This window comes from Eschrichtius robustus, chromosome 8 (assembly GCF_028021215.1).
Source record: "Eschrichtius robustus isolate mEscRob2 chromosome 8, mEscRob2.pri, whole genome shotgun sequence".
NCBI classification, from domain to species: domain Eukaryota; kingdom Metazoa; phylum Chordata; class Mammalia; order Artiodactyla; family Eschrichtiidae; genus Eschrichtius; species Eschrichtius robustus.
The window spans coordinates 10,403,395-10,420,160 of record NC_090831.1 but is presented as its reverse complement, the minus strand read 5'-3'; the positions used below and the strand labels follow the sequence as shown (position 1 = coordinate 10,420,160).

The 16,766-nt window shown below is 38.1% G+C and overlaps 1 protein-coding gene across 9 annotated transcripts in view; it reads right to left on the bottom strand.

Moving 5' to 3' along the window:
* COA1 (cytochrome c oxidase assembly factor 1) overlaps positions 1–16,766 on the bottom strand; it is a 234,945-nt gene that overhangs the window by 36,122 nt on the left and 182,057 nt on the right. For all 9 annotated transcript variants that reach the window (XM_068550319.1, XM_068550313.1, XM_068550312.1 and 6 more), the window contains one exon: positions 12,297–12,349. Coding sequence is in view for 3 of the 9 variants with exons in the window: in XM_068550313.1 (XP_068406414.1) it covers positions 12,297–12,349 (53 nt within the window). In the remaining 6 variants the exon portion in view is untranslated. The remainder of the gene's footprint in view (positions 1–12,296; positions 12,350–16,766) is intronic.

Genomic DNA, 16,766 nt, shown 5'->3' with positions numbered 1-16,766 from the left:
ATTCAATATAATACAATGTGTGGCAAGTGGGAAGCATTTAATATACATCAAAGACTATTTTTTTCTTGTTCCAAAAGTTAAAGGCCTTTATAAATCTCAATAGCTTTAAGGAAGTGTTGGAGTAATCACCCTAAACATGTAAAACTGCTGATGATCAAATTGCTGTGGGCAATTTGATAATAAGCCACTCCTTGTGTTATGAAAGAATGAACCTAGCAACATGCTTTGTCCATGATTTCAGCCTGACGTAATCCTAAAATTGGACAGTATGATTTGTGACAAGTGGACCTGAGTCAAGGACAAGATTTCCTTAATGAATAGGCTTTATTGAGCTAGTCACTGAGGGAATAAATATGCCAAACTCAGTATCAGGGCTTATCTTCAGGACTTGTAAGGGCAGACTTCCCATGACCACTCTCATTCCAGCCCAGACTGTGCTCTCTGCATAGCTGAACCAGGGCACAGGTGTTAGGTATGTCAAAACTGTTGATAAACTGATAAAATGTCTTGGTTGAAGGTAATTTTAAAAGTTAAAGGTCATTAGCCAAGTTTATTTTTCAACAACTACACTCTGCATTTTTCATAGATACCCTCTATACAAGAATAGCCCTTCATGTTTTTTTCTTCCCCAACACACATAATACATGACATCTACAAGCACAAATACCCTGCCAGGCTACAGAATAAGTAAGTACATTCACTATATTGTAACACCATCTCTTTCTCCCCTGCTCAAGGAGGCAAGTAGAAAACTATTGTAAGATTAAGTGTAAATCCATCCTAATTCGTATTGTAAAAGTAAAATAATTACAGGGAAAGTCAGGTTATACTTTGAGAGAGAAAAAAGTACTATTGGTACATAGTTCAAGAAGATTTACATGAAAAATCTTATCAAAGAATCCTAAAATGAATTTAAACAAAGCCAAATGTTAATAAACATCCAACTAAAATCATTAATGCACTGCTTTGCTGATTCCTTTAATATTAAGAGCCCCTCAACAGATCTCTGAAAATTACTATCTATGAATACTGACTGCTTCTAGCTCTCTCTTTTGGGAATCCTGTACTTGCCTATTCATGAACAAAGAAGAAATTTCTATAAGAAATAAAATGAAATATTAGCAGTGTATCATCTGAAGAAGTATGATTAACATTTACTTTGTTACTAAAATTTTTTAAATAGGGAGGTTGCCCCTCCATCCACCCAATTAAACATGATTAAATAGGTGACAAATTAAAATCTAGGCTCTAATCCTTACTCGTGATTGGGGGAAAAACTTATAACCACTAAAAGGAGATGGGAATGCTTTCATGATTCCCATATTCTTGGTAGAAAATTACATCTTTGTTTCTCTCACTAGTAATTCAATTCTAAGTAAGATTTATAACCTAAGAAGATGAGATTTAGACTAATGAATTATTTGGTTATTAAAAAATACATATGCTGATAAGCTGTACCTTTTTCCCATGAAAAGTGCAAAACTGCAACCAAACAGCATTTAAAAGCTAAGGATAGGGGCTATATCCCTCCACATGTTTTATAGGATTTAGGGTATCACTTGTATTCTCACTCAAATTGATTTAAAACATCAATGAATTTTCCTATTTCCAATAAAATGGTGAAATATGTTTTATACATCCTGTTGGAAACAATAATCTGTAAAAGTACTTAAAAACATCTTTCAAAAGCACTGAAAAACATCTTTCGAAAGTACTGAAAAATAGTAAGACAGTAAGAATTTATCAAGTCAAAACTAAGAGGGGATTTCAACAAATGGTGCTGGGAAAACTAAATATTTACATGCAAAGAAAAAAAAATGAAGGTGGACATTTACCTTACACCATATACAAAAACTAACTCACAATGGATCAAAGACCTAAATGCAAGAGCTAACACTATAAAACTCTTCAAAAACATAGGGAGAAAGCTCCATGACACTGAATTTGGCAATGATTTCTTGGATATGACACTAAAAACACAGGCAACAAAAGAAAAAAAAACCAGATAAACTGGACTACATCAAAATTTTAAACTTTTGTGCATAAAAGGACACTATCAACAGAATAAAAAGGCAACCCACGGAATTGGAGAAAATATTTACAAATCATATATCTGATAAGGAATTCATATCTGGAAACAAATAACTACTAATACTAAACAAAAACTGCGCAAATTCAAAAATGGGCTAAGGACTTGAATAGACATTTCTCCAGAGAAGATATACAACCAGTCAATTAGCACATGAAAGGATGCTCAACATCACTAATCATTGGGGAAATGCAAATCAAAATCACAATGAGATACCACTTCACACCCATTAAAATGGTTATTAAAAAAAAAAAAAGATGTGGAGAAACTGGAACCCTTGTGATTGCTGGTGGAAATGTAAAATGGTGCAGCTGCTGTGGAAAATAGTATTACTGATTCCTCAAAAAATTAAAAATAGAATTACTATATGATCCAGCAATTCCACTCCTGGGTATATACCCAAAAGAAATGAAAGCAAGGACTCAGATATTTGTACACCCATGTTCAGAGCAGCATAATAAACAATAGCCAAAAGTGGAAACAACTAAAGCTTCCAATCAATGGATGAACTGCTAATCAAAATGTGGTGTATGTATACACACACACACACACACACACACACACACACACTGGAATACTATTCAGCCTTAAAAAGGAGTGAAATTCTGATACATGTTATAACATGAACCTTGAAGACATTATGCTAAGTGAAATAAGCCAGACACAAAAAGACAAATATTACATGATTCTACTAATATGAGGTACCTAGAATAGTCAAATTCACACCAAGTAGAATAGCAGTTACCAAGGGCTGGGGTGAGTGGGGTAAGGAGGATATTGTTTAATGAGCACGGTTTCAGTTTGGGATGATGAAAAAGTTCTGGAGATGGAGAGTGGTGTCGTTTGCACAACAATGTGAATATACTTAATGCCACTGAACTACACACTTAAAAATAGTTAAAATGGTAAATTTTATGTTATGTATATTTTACCACAATTTTTCAAAAAGTGAGATGGGAATGAAAATTCAGCATGGAAAGCAAATTCTGAAGCCACATTTCTTCTAAAGGGTCCTCGCTGATCTTGGAAAATTAGAACCTTTGTTTTGATTGATTCTCAGGGTGACAGATACAGAAATAAAACTGAGGGCCATCTCACCTAAGACCCTCCCCACAATAAGCTGGAATCCCAAAGGGCTACATCCTTAAATGAGAATCTGAAATCTGAAGGAGATTATAACCTAGGATCAAACTGCTTTTCTCAAACTTTAAACTTGGTTTATAACCCATCCCGGATTAGAATACTCCCGAAGTGTCTGTCAGAAGCAAATGCAAATTTTCTAAGTACCTACCCTGTGGGCCTAAAAATAGTCTTAAATTATTTTTCAAATGTAGTATCGAGGGCTCAGTCAAGGATAATGGAATACACAGGAAACTAAACAGGAATAAGAATAAGCAGAAACAACAGACAGGAAAAAGGGGTCAGGAAATAACTTCAGAAATTGGAAATATCAGATGCAGACAAAAAAATAATTGTTTTCTGTGATAGGATAAACAAAAGACAAGTTGGAGTTTTTAGCAGAGAAGTGAAAACTATACACAGTGACACAGTTTGAAAAAGGAAAAAAAAAAAAAAAAAAGAAAGTCAAGAATTAAAAATAAAATAACCCCAATTAAGAACTGAATAGAGAGGTTTAAAAGCAGATTAGATGCAACTTAAAAGATATTTAGTAAATGGGAAGACAGGAGAAAAGCCTAGAGGTATGCTAGAGCTGGCCTGAACCAGCCTGTGAAAGCCAATTATATGCAGCTGCTTCTAACTCCGCCTCAGTGAAGTCATGTTGGTTGCCTGAAACTGCCCTTGCGAATATTTACACTATGGAAATCAACAACTGCTACAAATCAGGGCTTTTTTTCCCCCTGGAGAACCAGTTTAACAGCACATCACTGGAAGCAACCATACAGAATTCAGGACAGAGAGACAAAAAGATGATGAATGCATGACAGAGGGTAAGAAATGTGAAGAATAGGGGCTTCCCTGGTGGCGCAGTGGTTGAGAGTCTGCCTGCCAATGCAGGGGACACGGGTTCGAGCCCTGGTCTGGGAAGATCCCACATGCCGCGGAGCGGCTGGGCCCGTGAGCCACAACTACTGAGCCTGCGCATCTGGAGCTTGTGCTCCGCAACAAGAGGGGCCGCGACAGCGAGAGGCCCGCGCACCGCGATGAAGAGTGGCCCCCGCTCGCCGCAGCTGGAGAGAGCCCTCGCACAGAGCCCTCGCACAGAAACGAAGACCCAACACAGCCAAAATAAATAAATAAACAAATAGCATTCCTTTAAAAAAAAAAAGAAAGAAAGAAAGAAATGTGAAGAATATATGAGAAAGTCCAATATATATTTAATTGGAGTTTCAAAAGAAACTGAAGAAATTTAAGAACAAGAGAATGGCAGGTGAGAAAATGGCTAAGATTTTTCCAGAACTAATGAAATCACCAAGTCATAGCTTTAAGAAGCCCAATGAATCCATTACAGGATAAATAAAAAGAAATCTGCAGTGAAGTAAGACTGACCACTGTACCATTAGAGTAACCTATTTATTTTTTAATCTATGAATTCTTTTCTTTAAAAATTATAAGTGTTACCAGAATTCAGGCAGGTGGGGATTTATTTTCATTAATTTTACCCAGAACACAATGAAGCCTACACTTTGGACCTGCAGATTCAGAACGTTGTTACCTCAAGAAAGTTTTCTTCGACTTTTATTTTTCGCTTTTGTTACATTTATTCTGATCTCTCCCTTAGAAATACCTTATTCTCCTCTGTCCTCAGTGTCTGTCGTCTTTACCCTCGTCACTTCACTTCCCTGTCATCATTTTCTCCTTATTCTGGACAATCTCAAATACTCAATATAGGATTGATTCCATTTCCCACAGGATCAGCTCTGCTCTTTACAACTGCAATTGCAGATTTTTATCCCGTTATTGCATTTTCAGGTTTTTTGTTTGTTTTATTTTTAGCTCCTCTTAAAATCATTTCAGCTCCTCTTAAAATCTCATTCTGATTTTTTCTTATGACTTTTTGTTTTGCTTTCATAGAGGTCATATTTTTTGCTCTCTTGCTAAGAATAAAATCTTACATTTCCACAAATATCTTCTGTATACCATAATAAATCATACAGAATGATTCTTAAGCCTTCCCTCATCATCTTTGGGTAATGGTTCCCTTCTTCTACGCTACAGATTTCTTTCATAATTTCCATAAAGATTATTATCTTTGCTAAAAGAAAATGTACAATGTTTAAATGGCAGAGTATACAGATCACCCTTGATTCCCGCCACTATCCATTGGATGGTGAAATTTTGCTCACATCTTGAATTTGGTCAGGTTTTGTGTGTACAGGCTGATGTACACAGGCCACGGCTCCATTTATAATACTCGGCAGACAGTACAACTATGCTGGACTGATCTAGGATCTTCTATGATTCTCTCATATTATGAGAATTTTGTTACTATAACCTCAGGAACATGCTGCAGTTTGTCTTTTAACAGAAAAAATAAATGCTAATCTGAAACCCTAAGAGCACACCTCTTGCAGGTTTCCTCTTAACGCCACTTCTACAGCTGCATCGCATCCCTGGAAAGCAACATCCTAAGTTTCCTTTCATTCTCTTCCATACTACATATTGGAAGTGTTAGTCTATGAATGGATGCACAAAGAATGGTGCTGAAGGTAGTTTGGAGGAGTTGAGAGTGGGGGGAGATAGAGGAATCTCTAGTCAAGTTAACTGGCTTGTAATATGTCATGAAATACAAAACATGAAGGAAACAGGCTTCCAACAGTCATTCATGGTAACCTTCATCTTGGAAGTATGAGTGAACAATGGGAATAGATCAAAGCCTCTTTCTAACTTCTCCTCCTCATCTAATTTTATTCTCCTGTGTTAGAAGTCAAAGCATAAATACACCACTAAGGCTTCCTCAGTCTACTCCAACCTCAGTGTAGTAAGTAGTTAGTGGAAATGCCTCTAAAACTAAGAAACGGTTGATTGCTACTTAACTCTTTGGTGCTGTTATGGGACAATCTGAGTAGCTTAACGGGAAGGTGGAAGAAAGCATATCACACATAGCTAGCCTAAAGTCAACATTTTTAAATAAGTACATTTTTTAAAACAAAAAAACTGATACTTTAATCTCTGTGTTTGAACATATAGTCAACTAAAATATGGTGACAGGTGTTGACTAATACAGAAAGAGTGAAATAACTAGAATTCTTTCACAACAGGAAGATGAAGATCAAGACTTATACCGACCGTATACATTTTTAAAGACCTATGACAATGATTTAATACGTGGTGATGTAGACACTGATTTCTTCTCCATATCACTTAAAAGTCTGAAAATAATCATTCTAGGATGATTTTTTAAAGTTCTACACTAATCACTCTACCCAGTAAACACACAGAATTTGTTATTCCAGAAGGTGCTCAAAGGCAATGATATAAACAGCACTTAATTTAATTCACAGCCGATAGCTCTCAATAGGCGAGTAGGGAAAGCTAGGGTTATTGTGAGGACATGTCCTGACCATACCTGCTGATATTCCTGAGAACAATTACCAGAGCCTCATCCCCTCAAATGTGGGGAAAAAATTCAAATTCGGGAAAAGCTTCATTCTTTTTCCTTTTTACATATCACGATGAACATTTCATTAATAAAGTCAAGCTGAGCTCACTACTTCTTATTTGACAATGCTCCCCCAAACACTTAGTGTCTAATGGATTTCCCTTAATTAACAGCTAACATTTAATGAACCCTTACTGTGTGCCATGTACTTTACTAAATGCTTTACATAATTAACTCATTTCTCTGAAGGAATGCTATTATTACCATCAGCAGTTTCAAGATAGGAAACAAAAGGGACACAAAAGTCAAATAATTTGCCCAGCTTTTCATTCCAGTTACTACTGCTACATCACAAATTACAACAAATGTAGTGGCTTGAAAAACGATTTTATCATACACGAAATCTGTAGGTCAAGAATTTGGACAGGGCACAAAGGTAACGTACAATGTCTGAGGCTACAACTAAGAAGACTCAACAACTAGGGATGTCTCAATGGCTGGGGGTGGGAGTCATCCGGGGAAATTTTCACTTGCGTGTATGACTGTTGATGCTACTGTCATCTCGAATCTCATCTGCAGCTGTCAACTAGAGCACCTACATATGGCCTCTCTTGTGTCCTGGGCTTTCTTCACAGCATGGAAGCTTCAGCATAGCAGGACATCTTGCATGGCAGCACAGAGATCCAAGTGCAAGTGTCCCCGAAAACAAGGTGGCGGCTAAATTGCCTTTTCCAACCTAGCCTCAGACATCACTCAGCACTTATGCCACATTCCATTAGTCATAGGCAAATCACAAGCCTGTGCAGATTCAAGAGGAGAGGATAGAGACCCCTCCTCTCAACAGAGGAGCATCAAGGTCACAGCCTATAAAGAGCAGGGGGCTGGAAGTGCAGCCATCTTTGGGAAATACAACATAACACCATTGTATTGCAGAGATCCACAGTGCATGTTCTTAACTACCATACCCAACTGCGAGCTCAAAAAGTGGCACTCTATATAGTGCTTAACAACCAAGCTCTTGACCTAGTCCAAAAGTTTTTGTGTAGCATGCAATGCCATTTGGAATCTGGAATGGGCAAAGGGACCAAGGGGAGGGTGAGTTCTGAAGAGGCTTCTTCAGGCTATATTCCCTTCATGTTCATCCCCCCTCTGGAATCCATCAGTGAAAACAGAGGATTCTCTACACCACCAAGAAAAACGAAGAGTCTCTTATAATCTCTCCACCATGACAGTTCCCAGTGGTGGCCAATTCCATCATAAAAATCAATTTAACTGTTTCTGAAAGATGGCAAGGGATGTCCCATGGATATCCTACTCCCATAGACTTGACTTTTGGTCTGTGCACCATCATCTGGTCATCTGAGGTCAAATATTACAGACTTAACCCAAATCAGACCTTGACTTCTGAGGTCGCATTTAAAACTGCCACAAGATCCACATTATTTACAAATAAATCAACAAACAGTTCATATTCAGATGGGAATCTATAAGTCTAAGAGCAAGTTTCCAGAACCTTTTTTAGGGTGTAGAGGAGTTAGAGGAGCCATTCAAAACAAGTAATTTTTTATATCACTTTATTTCATATATATGTGATATAATCAAAGCTTACCACTGATTCCACTGCCAATTTCAAGGGTTTTAGATAAACTAAAGCACAATTGAGAGACTGGAGAATCAGGCTATTTAGAGACTCTCCAATGTTAAATCTTTCAGGATCAGATCCCTGGCACAAAGCCAAGCAAACAAAAGGTACAAACTGACTCACTGGACTAAAAACCCACCCTTCATTAGCCACAGAGGAAGAATGATGTTCTAAAGTGGTACAGTTATTATTTGGGTTGTGGACAAATACCTCCCCATTAACAGTCCCTCAGAATACTATTCTGAAAAACCTTGGTGTTACCAAGGAATTTCATTAAATCTGGTGGGGGGTTTTTTGTTAAAAATAATAAAATCATTGTCTTCAATAAAGTGTTGGTTGATGCAAAGGGAAAAACCAAGAATGCCTTCCCTCTCTCATGGTTTACACACTAGGTGAAGGCATGAAAACACAGTCAGCTACAATGCACTCGTGGTTTATTTACAGAGAAACATTCTGGCAAAATTAGCATAACTGGTTAAGTGTTACCTATTTGGAAGTACTGGTGTAGCAGTAATTTAAAAAAAAAAAAAAAACTGCTTTACCAGTTTAACTTTAAAGAAGTCAAGTCAAATTTTCATTTTGCATAAAATTTCAATTGACACAGACAACTTGAGCTGGACTATTAAAACAACCAAACAGCAGAGGAGACATTTAATGAATAAACTCCCCTGTTAACACTTTGTCTACATGGATTCTTCCAGAGGTACTGTGTTCTGGCTAGTGAGGCTGGCTTTGTTTCTTTCAATAAATTAGAGAAGGGCAAAAGGTGGGGAGGGGAATGTGACAATCACACTGAATCCACACCAGGCCGCCATATGTCACTTTTGTCCTTTGCTGGTTCATTGATTATTCATGAATTCACTACCTGAAAAATGCTATATTTATCTTTACAGCCACAAAGCTGTCAATTCAGTTCCAAGTATGCCTGCCTTTGTTTTCAATGAAATGCACAGTTTGGGAGAAGGCGGCCTTTTGTATGACACTGCCCTATGCTATAAAACAGGTATAAAAAAAAAAATTGATATAATATAGGTGACTTTCAATGTTGATAGTGACCTGAACATTGTTATTATTTTGTAATGACTGTTAGATCAAAAGAAAAATGAAGCAGTCTCGGCTTTTAGAGCCTTTGACCTCTAAAGATTTCCAGAGAGGCCCTAAATCCTACTCCCTACTGCATTTTGTTATCAGTGGTCTTACTGTTTCCATTTTTTTTCTTCTTTTATACCTGCTTGTTTCTGGTAAGTATCCTCTGCTATTATGTTACCTGCTCAAAGCTACCTGAGTTCCGACCACTGCTTCTCTGGGATGCATTACATCAGTTCTAGCTCAGAATCTGCCTGAAAGTTTCCTTTTCCCACATACAGTCATTGCCTTGAAGGATTCCACAGGTCATTTAAATTCCAACTTGTTTGCCAGCACATAGAGAAGAGAAAGGCAAAGAGACACTCAGCTTTCAACACTAACTACCAGACAAGAAGACAGGGAAGATAAGCTTGCCTAAAGACATTTTAAATGCTTCCCTGATGGCTTCAAGCTTAAAACTACCACCACAAATCCATCATCTTTGTCCTGAGAGAGAAAAGTCAGAGGGAGAAAATAGATTAAAAATATACTTGCATCCTAAAAATTCTGTGAACAGCTTGAAGGATAAAAAAGCAAAGTGAAAAATCTACACTCCCAAATTACTGTCATTTCAAAGTTTTGTGATAATAAAGCCAAAAATGTGAATTGAATTTAATTTTCCCTAGGTGTGCTCAACAACAATTTTGACATGAAATGTCAAACATGTGATAAAGGTTCTTTAACAGTTAGTGACTGAGGGTAAAGACCTAATCCAAAGAGAAAAATAGCACTTCATAAATAGTTCCAACAGATCATGCATTCTTCCATGTTTTATTTCAATTAATCTCTTGAGGACACCTAAAAGTCTCTTTCTAATTCAAGAATGTGATTAAGACCTGCACCTCCATTAACAGGAAAATGAGGCAGACGGAGCCTTAATACTTCAGAACTCCACTATGATGTAAGACTAAGTCATCAAATTCCTAACATGATTAACGTATGAGATCAATGTTCCTGTCTAAAAAAGCAAAAGAAAAAAAAGATTCAAACACAGCTTGACTGTTTTCATGTTTTAAAAAATAATTTAATCGCAGAGATTTATTCATGTTAGTGCCTAATTGTTTTATAGGACTGTCTACCTTCAGAAGTCCCTAACCTGTTTGTTCTTTACCAAATGCATCACTCCTTGTTCAGTCATCCAGGATCGAAACCTGGGCCTCTTCTGTCACCCTGCTTTCATTAGTCAGGATTAAGTTCAACCACATACAACGTGAGCAAAAACAATCAATCAGACAAAGCCATCAGCTTACACAAGACAGAAAGTAATTGTATTCTCACAAAAAAAGACGCCCAGATGTAGTCAGGCCAGTGTATTCCAGTTCACGGCGCCAGGCCCTTTCCCTCTTGATGACGTGCCAGTCTCAACATGTGCCCTCCCCTTCAAGGTGCAAGATGGCTGCTTGAGTGCCTGCTATCGCATGCCCATAACAGCCAGTAGGAAAGAGGGAAAGCAGGGCTCAATCCTTTTAATAACACTTTCTAGAAGTTCCACACAGCACTTCCACTTTCATCTCACTAGGCGGAATTTAGTGATAGGTCACATCTAGCTACAAAAAGACTTGAAAATGCAATCTTTTCATTGGGCAACAATATATCCAACTGAAAATTAGGGTTCTGTTATACAAAGGAAGAAGGAAATGTTTGCCAGGATGAGCACAGTCACAGCCTCCAGGATTCTTCTCTCTTACTCCCCACATCCAGTCCTCTCAGCTCATCACCATTATTTAGCTAAGTCAACCCTATCAGCATGGTTGTAATTCACCTTACCGTCATCTCTGCCTGAACTATAACATCCTAACTGATCTCCCTGAGCCAGGTGGAAATCAGCTATTCCATTTGGTCACAGAAACTAAAGAAAAGCGTGGGAAGAGTCATGTGAGTGGGAGGCACCATCACTTCTCCTTCAGGCTCATACAAGCCACCCTGGCAAAGGAGGAACTCTGCTCTTCCATGCAAACGTATTAAGGCCCCTAGGGAAAGACAGAGAGAGACTGACTGCAATCTGGTGTCTGTGTGATTGTGGAGAATCTTGCTGGGGTTCAGTGGTCAGAGATGAGGGTCTTCACAGAGCAGGAAATCATCTATACCTCAAAAAACACTTCTCAGTGGGCAGAATCAAAAAATTATCAACATAGAATTCTATACTCAACACAAATATTTTCCACAAATGAAGGCAAAATAAATACTTTTGCAGACAAATAAAAGCTGATAGAATTCACTGAAAGCAGACTTGCACTATGAGAAATTTTTTTAATTGAAATATATTTGACATATAACATTGTGTAAATTTAAGGTGTACAACATGTTGATTTAATATTCATATTTGGAATACGATTGCCTTTGTAGCAATAATCAGCACCTCCATCACATTACATAATTATCATTTCTTTTTAGTGGTTGGAATAATTAAGTTGTCTCTTAGCAAGTTTGATTATTATAATACAATATTATCTATATTCTCTGTACTGTGCATTAATGCTCTAGGACTTATTTACTACTTGGTGCAAGTTTGTCCCCTTAAACAACATCTGTCCTATCACCCCTACCTTCCATCCTCTGGTAACCACCATTTCACTGTTTTTATGAGTTTGTCTTTTCTAGATTCTTCATATAAGTGATATCATACAGTATTTGTCTTTCTCTGACTTGTCTCACTAGAAATATTAAAGTTCTTCCAGCAGAAGGAAAATATCAAATGGAAATTTGTAACTACAAAAAGTAATAGAGGCCTACAATGTAAAATACATGGCTAATTGTTAAGGACATTTTTGTCTCATTTTTAATCTTTTTAAAGGTTAATTGAAGCGACGTCGGCAAGATGGCAGAATAGTTTTCTACTGTCTTTTCCCCAAAGACCAATGATTAGGACAATCACCTACCGAGAAGGGTGCTTTTGTGCAACTGCAGAGTCCAGCAGAGAAGTTCCAGCACACTACGGGAGCAAAAACAGCAGAGATCAGATGCAGTGAAGAAGGTAAAAGGAACATATTACCCCCTCCCCAAGGTGGTACGGCTCAGTGCCTCTCGCCAGCGATTTCTCCCACCAGGGAAAGTGAGAGCATGTGAGTGAGTGCCCAGCTCCCCCAGCTGTACAGGGTGCTGCCAAAGGGGCCCACTTCTTTCCTGCCCCATCCAGGGCACTGAGGTGAGCTGAACAACCGAGGGTCAGGGAGGGGCTGAGAGAACAGCTGCCAGAGCCGGGAATGTGTCAAAGGGACATGGATCCTACTAACCATTTCGAGGACAGCATCAGGAAGGCCACCCCTGAGCTGCTGGGGAAACCTCCCCTGCACTTCCCCATCTGTGCACCTCACTCACACATACTCCCACCCGGTGGCAGGCTCCCCATGCATATCCCCCCTGCCCCACACTTTCAGTGAAGGGATGTGTTCAACGCTCTGTATGCAAATAAAACTGTGTTTAAAGAGATGTAAATACAACGGAATGTTATTGAGCCATAAAAAAAACAAGGAAATCCTATCATTTGCAACAACGTGGACGAACCTGGAGGACATTATGCTAAGTGAGATAAGCCAGACAGAGAAACAAATATACTGCCTGATCTCACCAATATGGAGACTCTTAAAAGGAAACTGAACACACAGAAACTGAGTAGAAGGGTGGTTGCCAGGGGCTGGGGTGGGACGGGGAAATGGGGAGAGGTTGGTCAAAGGGTACAAACATTTAGCTGTTAGGTGAATAAATCCTGAGGATCTATGTACAGCATGACTACAGCAAACAGCACAATGTACAGTATGGTGACTATATTCTGGTATTATATAACTGACATTTGCTAAAAGAGTCGATCTTAAGGGTTGTCACACACACACACACACACACACACGCAAAAAGTGAGGTAATGGTTGTGCTAACTTGATTGTGGAAATACTCTCACAATCTATACAAATATCAAATCATCGTGTTGTACACTTTAAATATGACAGTTTTGTCAATTATACCTCAATAAGGCTGGAAACAAATTGGCTGTTTAAAGCAAACTTAATAATAATAAAGTATGTGGGTTTATAACATGCAGAAATAAAATATATGATAAAAATAGCACAAGATGAGAGTGCAGAACGGAAGTATACTGTTGCAAGATTCTTGTGTGAAATGGTATATTACTTAAAGGTAAATTAATAAAGTTAGATATATAAACCCTAGAGTAACTACTAAAAATAATAAAAGGTATAGCTAATCAGCCAATAATGGAGATAAAATGGAATCACAAAAAAATACGCTATTAATCCAAAAGAAAGCAGAAAAACATGAAGAAAGAGGAACAAAGATGAGACACGTAGAAAACGGAGAGCAAGATGGCAGATTTAAACTTGATCATACTGAAAATAAATGTAAACTGTCTAAACACTATGCTTAAAAGGCAGAGATTATCATAATGGATAAAAGAAAAAAAGAAAGACTCAGTGATATACCATCTGCAAGAATTAGTTGGTCAATGACACTAATGTTCCTAAGGTCTACAAAAATATAAAATATCCTCTTCCCTATACCTGGGAAATTACTGGATAGTGCAGGAAGGAGGGCCCAGAAAGGTCCTCACTTCACAGTGGGTCAAGAAATTTTGCGTCAATAAAAAATTTCGCTGCCAGGGAGTGAACAAATGCAGAAAGTCAGAATTATGGATGCTGCCTTTCTGGCAGCCCTAACATAGAATGTGCTGAGGAGACAGACACTTTGGGTGAATTCAAGCCTCCCAGCCACATGGAGAATAACATTAATTTGAAAAGGCTGGGGGAGTCAGTTGTCCTAATTCATATCACACTGACCCAATGAGGCTTCTGCAAAATCAAGCCCCCAATACCAATTAACTCTACAACAGTCATTGTGCAATGAGAAAAAACTTGGTGCTGTATCAAGTCAAGGCTTACATCATTTGCAGGAGCTAACAGATGTGTTGGCTACATCTTGGCAAGCAGGGCTATCAAACATGCACTTTAGCCTGCTGAGCAAGTCAGCCCAATAAAATAGGTAACCAGGCAATGGCCCAGCATTTTCCTCCTCTGTAAAGTAGAAGCAAGATATACATTTCACTCAGTCTCTTTCATAAATAGGAAGCTATGAGCAACTGCATTTTTTGCCGTATAGGTAATTTCCCTGATAAGCATTACAAAGTGACAAAAAAAAATTTCTTAAGGGTTAGGGCAGGGCGGTTAGCACTACTGGATCAGCCTGAGCTTGAATTCCTGGAAAGTAGCAGACAACAACAGAATAGTTTCAAAATTTTACATAGCCTCTTAACATGGATTGTGGTTTTTAAAGCCAGTGAGCAAATACTGAGGAGGTGTGTCTTAAGGATAGTCAGAGCTGAGTGAGAGTAGACAGTCTTACAGTGGGTTGTTTTACCCAAGGATCTAGGTGAGAAACATGGAGCCAGGATTCATAAGGGAAATCAAGGCAGCCAATGAAATAATCAGGTGATGAGGGAAGCGGGAAAGCCAAGTGGGTGACTTTTTCTGAGGAGCGGTATAAATGCTTGCATTCATTTTCTATGGCTATTGTAACAAATTACCACAAACTTAGTGGCCTAAAATAACACAAATTTATTATCTTACAGTTCTGTTAATCAGAAGTCCAACACGGATCTCATTGGGCTAAGATCAGGGTGTCAGTAGGATACATCTTTTCGGGGGGCTATATGGAAGAATTTGTTTCTTTGCCTTTTCCATCTTGTAGAGGTCGTCCTCTTTCCTTGACTGTGGCCCCTCCCTCCAACTTCAAAGCTAGCAACAGCAGGCCTAGTCCTTTTCACACTGCCATCTCTGGTTCTCTCTTCCAATTCCCTATTCCACTTTTAGGGACCCGTGATTACAGTGGGATCACCAAATTAATCCAGGGTAATCTCCATATTTTAAGGTCAGCTGAATAGCAATCTTAACTCCCCTTTACCATGTAACCTACCATATTCAGAGGTTCCAAGGTTTGAATGTGAACATACTGCCAGGGGTGGGGGGATGGCGACCACATTATTCTGCCTACCACAGTGCTGCCAGCAGCTTTCCATAGGGACTTCTCTACTGATTTCCATGAATAAAGCCACGTTGTTTAAAGAGGGGAAACAGCACAGATTCGGGGAAATACAGGTAGCCATTGTGATTCCAAGTCTGTGATTCTGCAGATCTTCAGGAAGAGGTGTGGACAAGGCTCCAAGAAAGCATCAACAGTACTGCAGACTGGACTGGCTCAGAGTAGAGCGGCTGGGAAACTTAGTGCCACTAAGAAGACAAAGACACAAAAAAAGGGAGGGTGGGGGGTTAGGGGAGGGTCAGGGTTTGAGTCCAAGATGTGGCGCTAACTGCAAGATCTTACAAGTCACTTAACTGCTGTGTCCTACTTTCCTCTTCTGTAAAATGAAAAAGTTGATTTAAATTATCTTCTAAAGTCTCTTCCAAGTCAAAGTGCTATAATGTAATAGGGGAGAAAGGAATAAAAGAGACCAGAAGTTTACTCTCCTTAAATTTAAAACCAGGGCTTAGCATTTCATCTTCCCATGGGAATGGAGAATAGCAGACTTTTTTATTTTGAAGCCAAATAAATGATACCTTGAAAACACTAAGTATGTGGGAAAATCTGACTCTCTATAGCATTATTTCTTAAATTTTTGACTACTCCATGTAAATTTAAAAAGCCAACAGATGACATATTTTGATGATTCTAATAATTAAAATATATAAAATGGTAATATTATACCATTAGGAAAAGAAAGAAAATCTTAGGTTAACCAATCTTTGGTGTTGGGGAGGAAGGATTGGGAACGGTGGAGGAACCAGTTCCTAGGAAGCAGGAAGTGTCATTCAGGACAAATTATGAGTTATGAAACTGGTAACTAACATATTAATAAACACCTAGAACACAACCCTAAAAACAAAAAAATTAATCAAATGCCCAGTCTACATGATTTCAGAATACTAATTTTAAAAAGATAAAGTATTGAAATATACTATGTAGTTCATCCTTATTACACAAGAATATTGCCCATGATATGTGAATACTTACTGATTGTAGCAATTCTCAGGTATTCAATATAACTCAATCTCCAGAAACAATACCTAGGCTTTTTGCCAGAAAGAACTGATTATAATCATTAACATCCTACACAAATGTACCAGAGGAATACAGAAAAGTATAAAGAATTACAGTCAACCCAAAAGTAAAGGAATATCTCCTCTAAAATAATAATCCAGATATCCACTTTTTGGCCTCAATTAACACTTATATAAATATTAGTAAGGTAGGCTTTGGGAATTCAGAAATAAATCTATCTGGGTAATTTATACAGTAAGAAGAGAGCTACAGGTTTTGTAAATGACTGCCTGTACTAAATGGTGAAT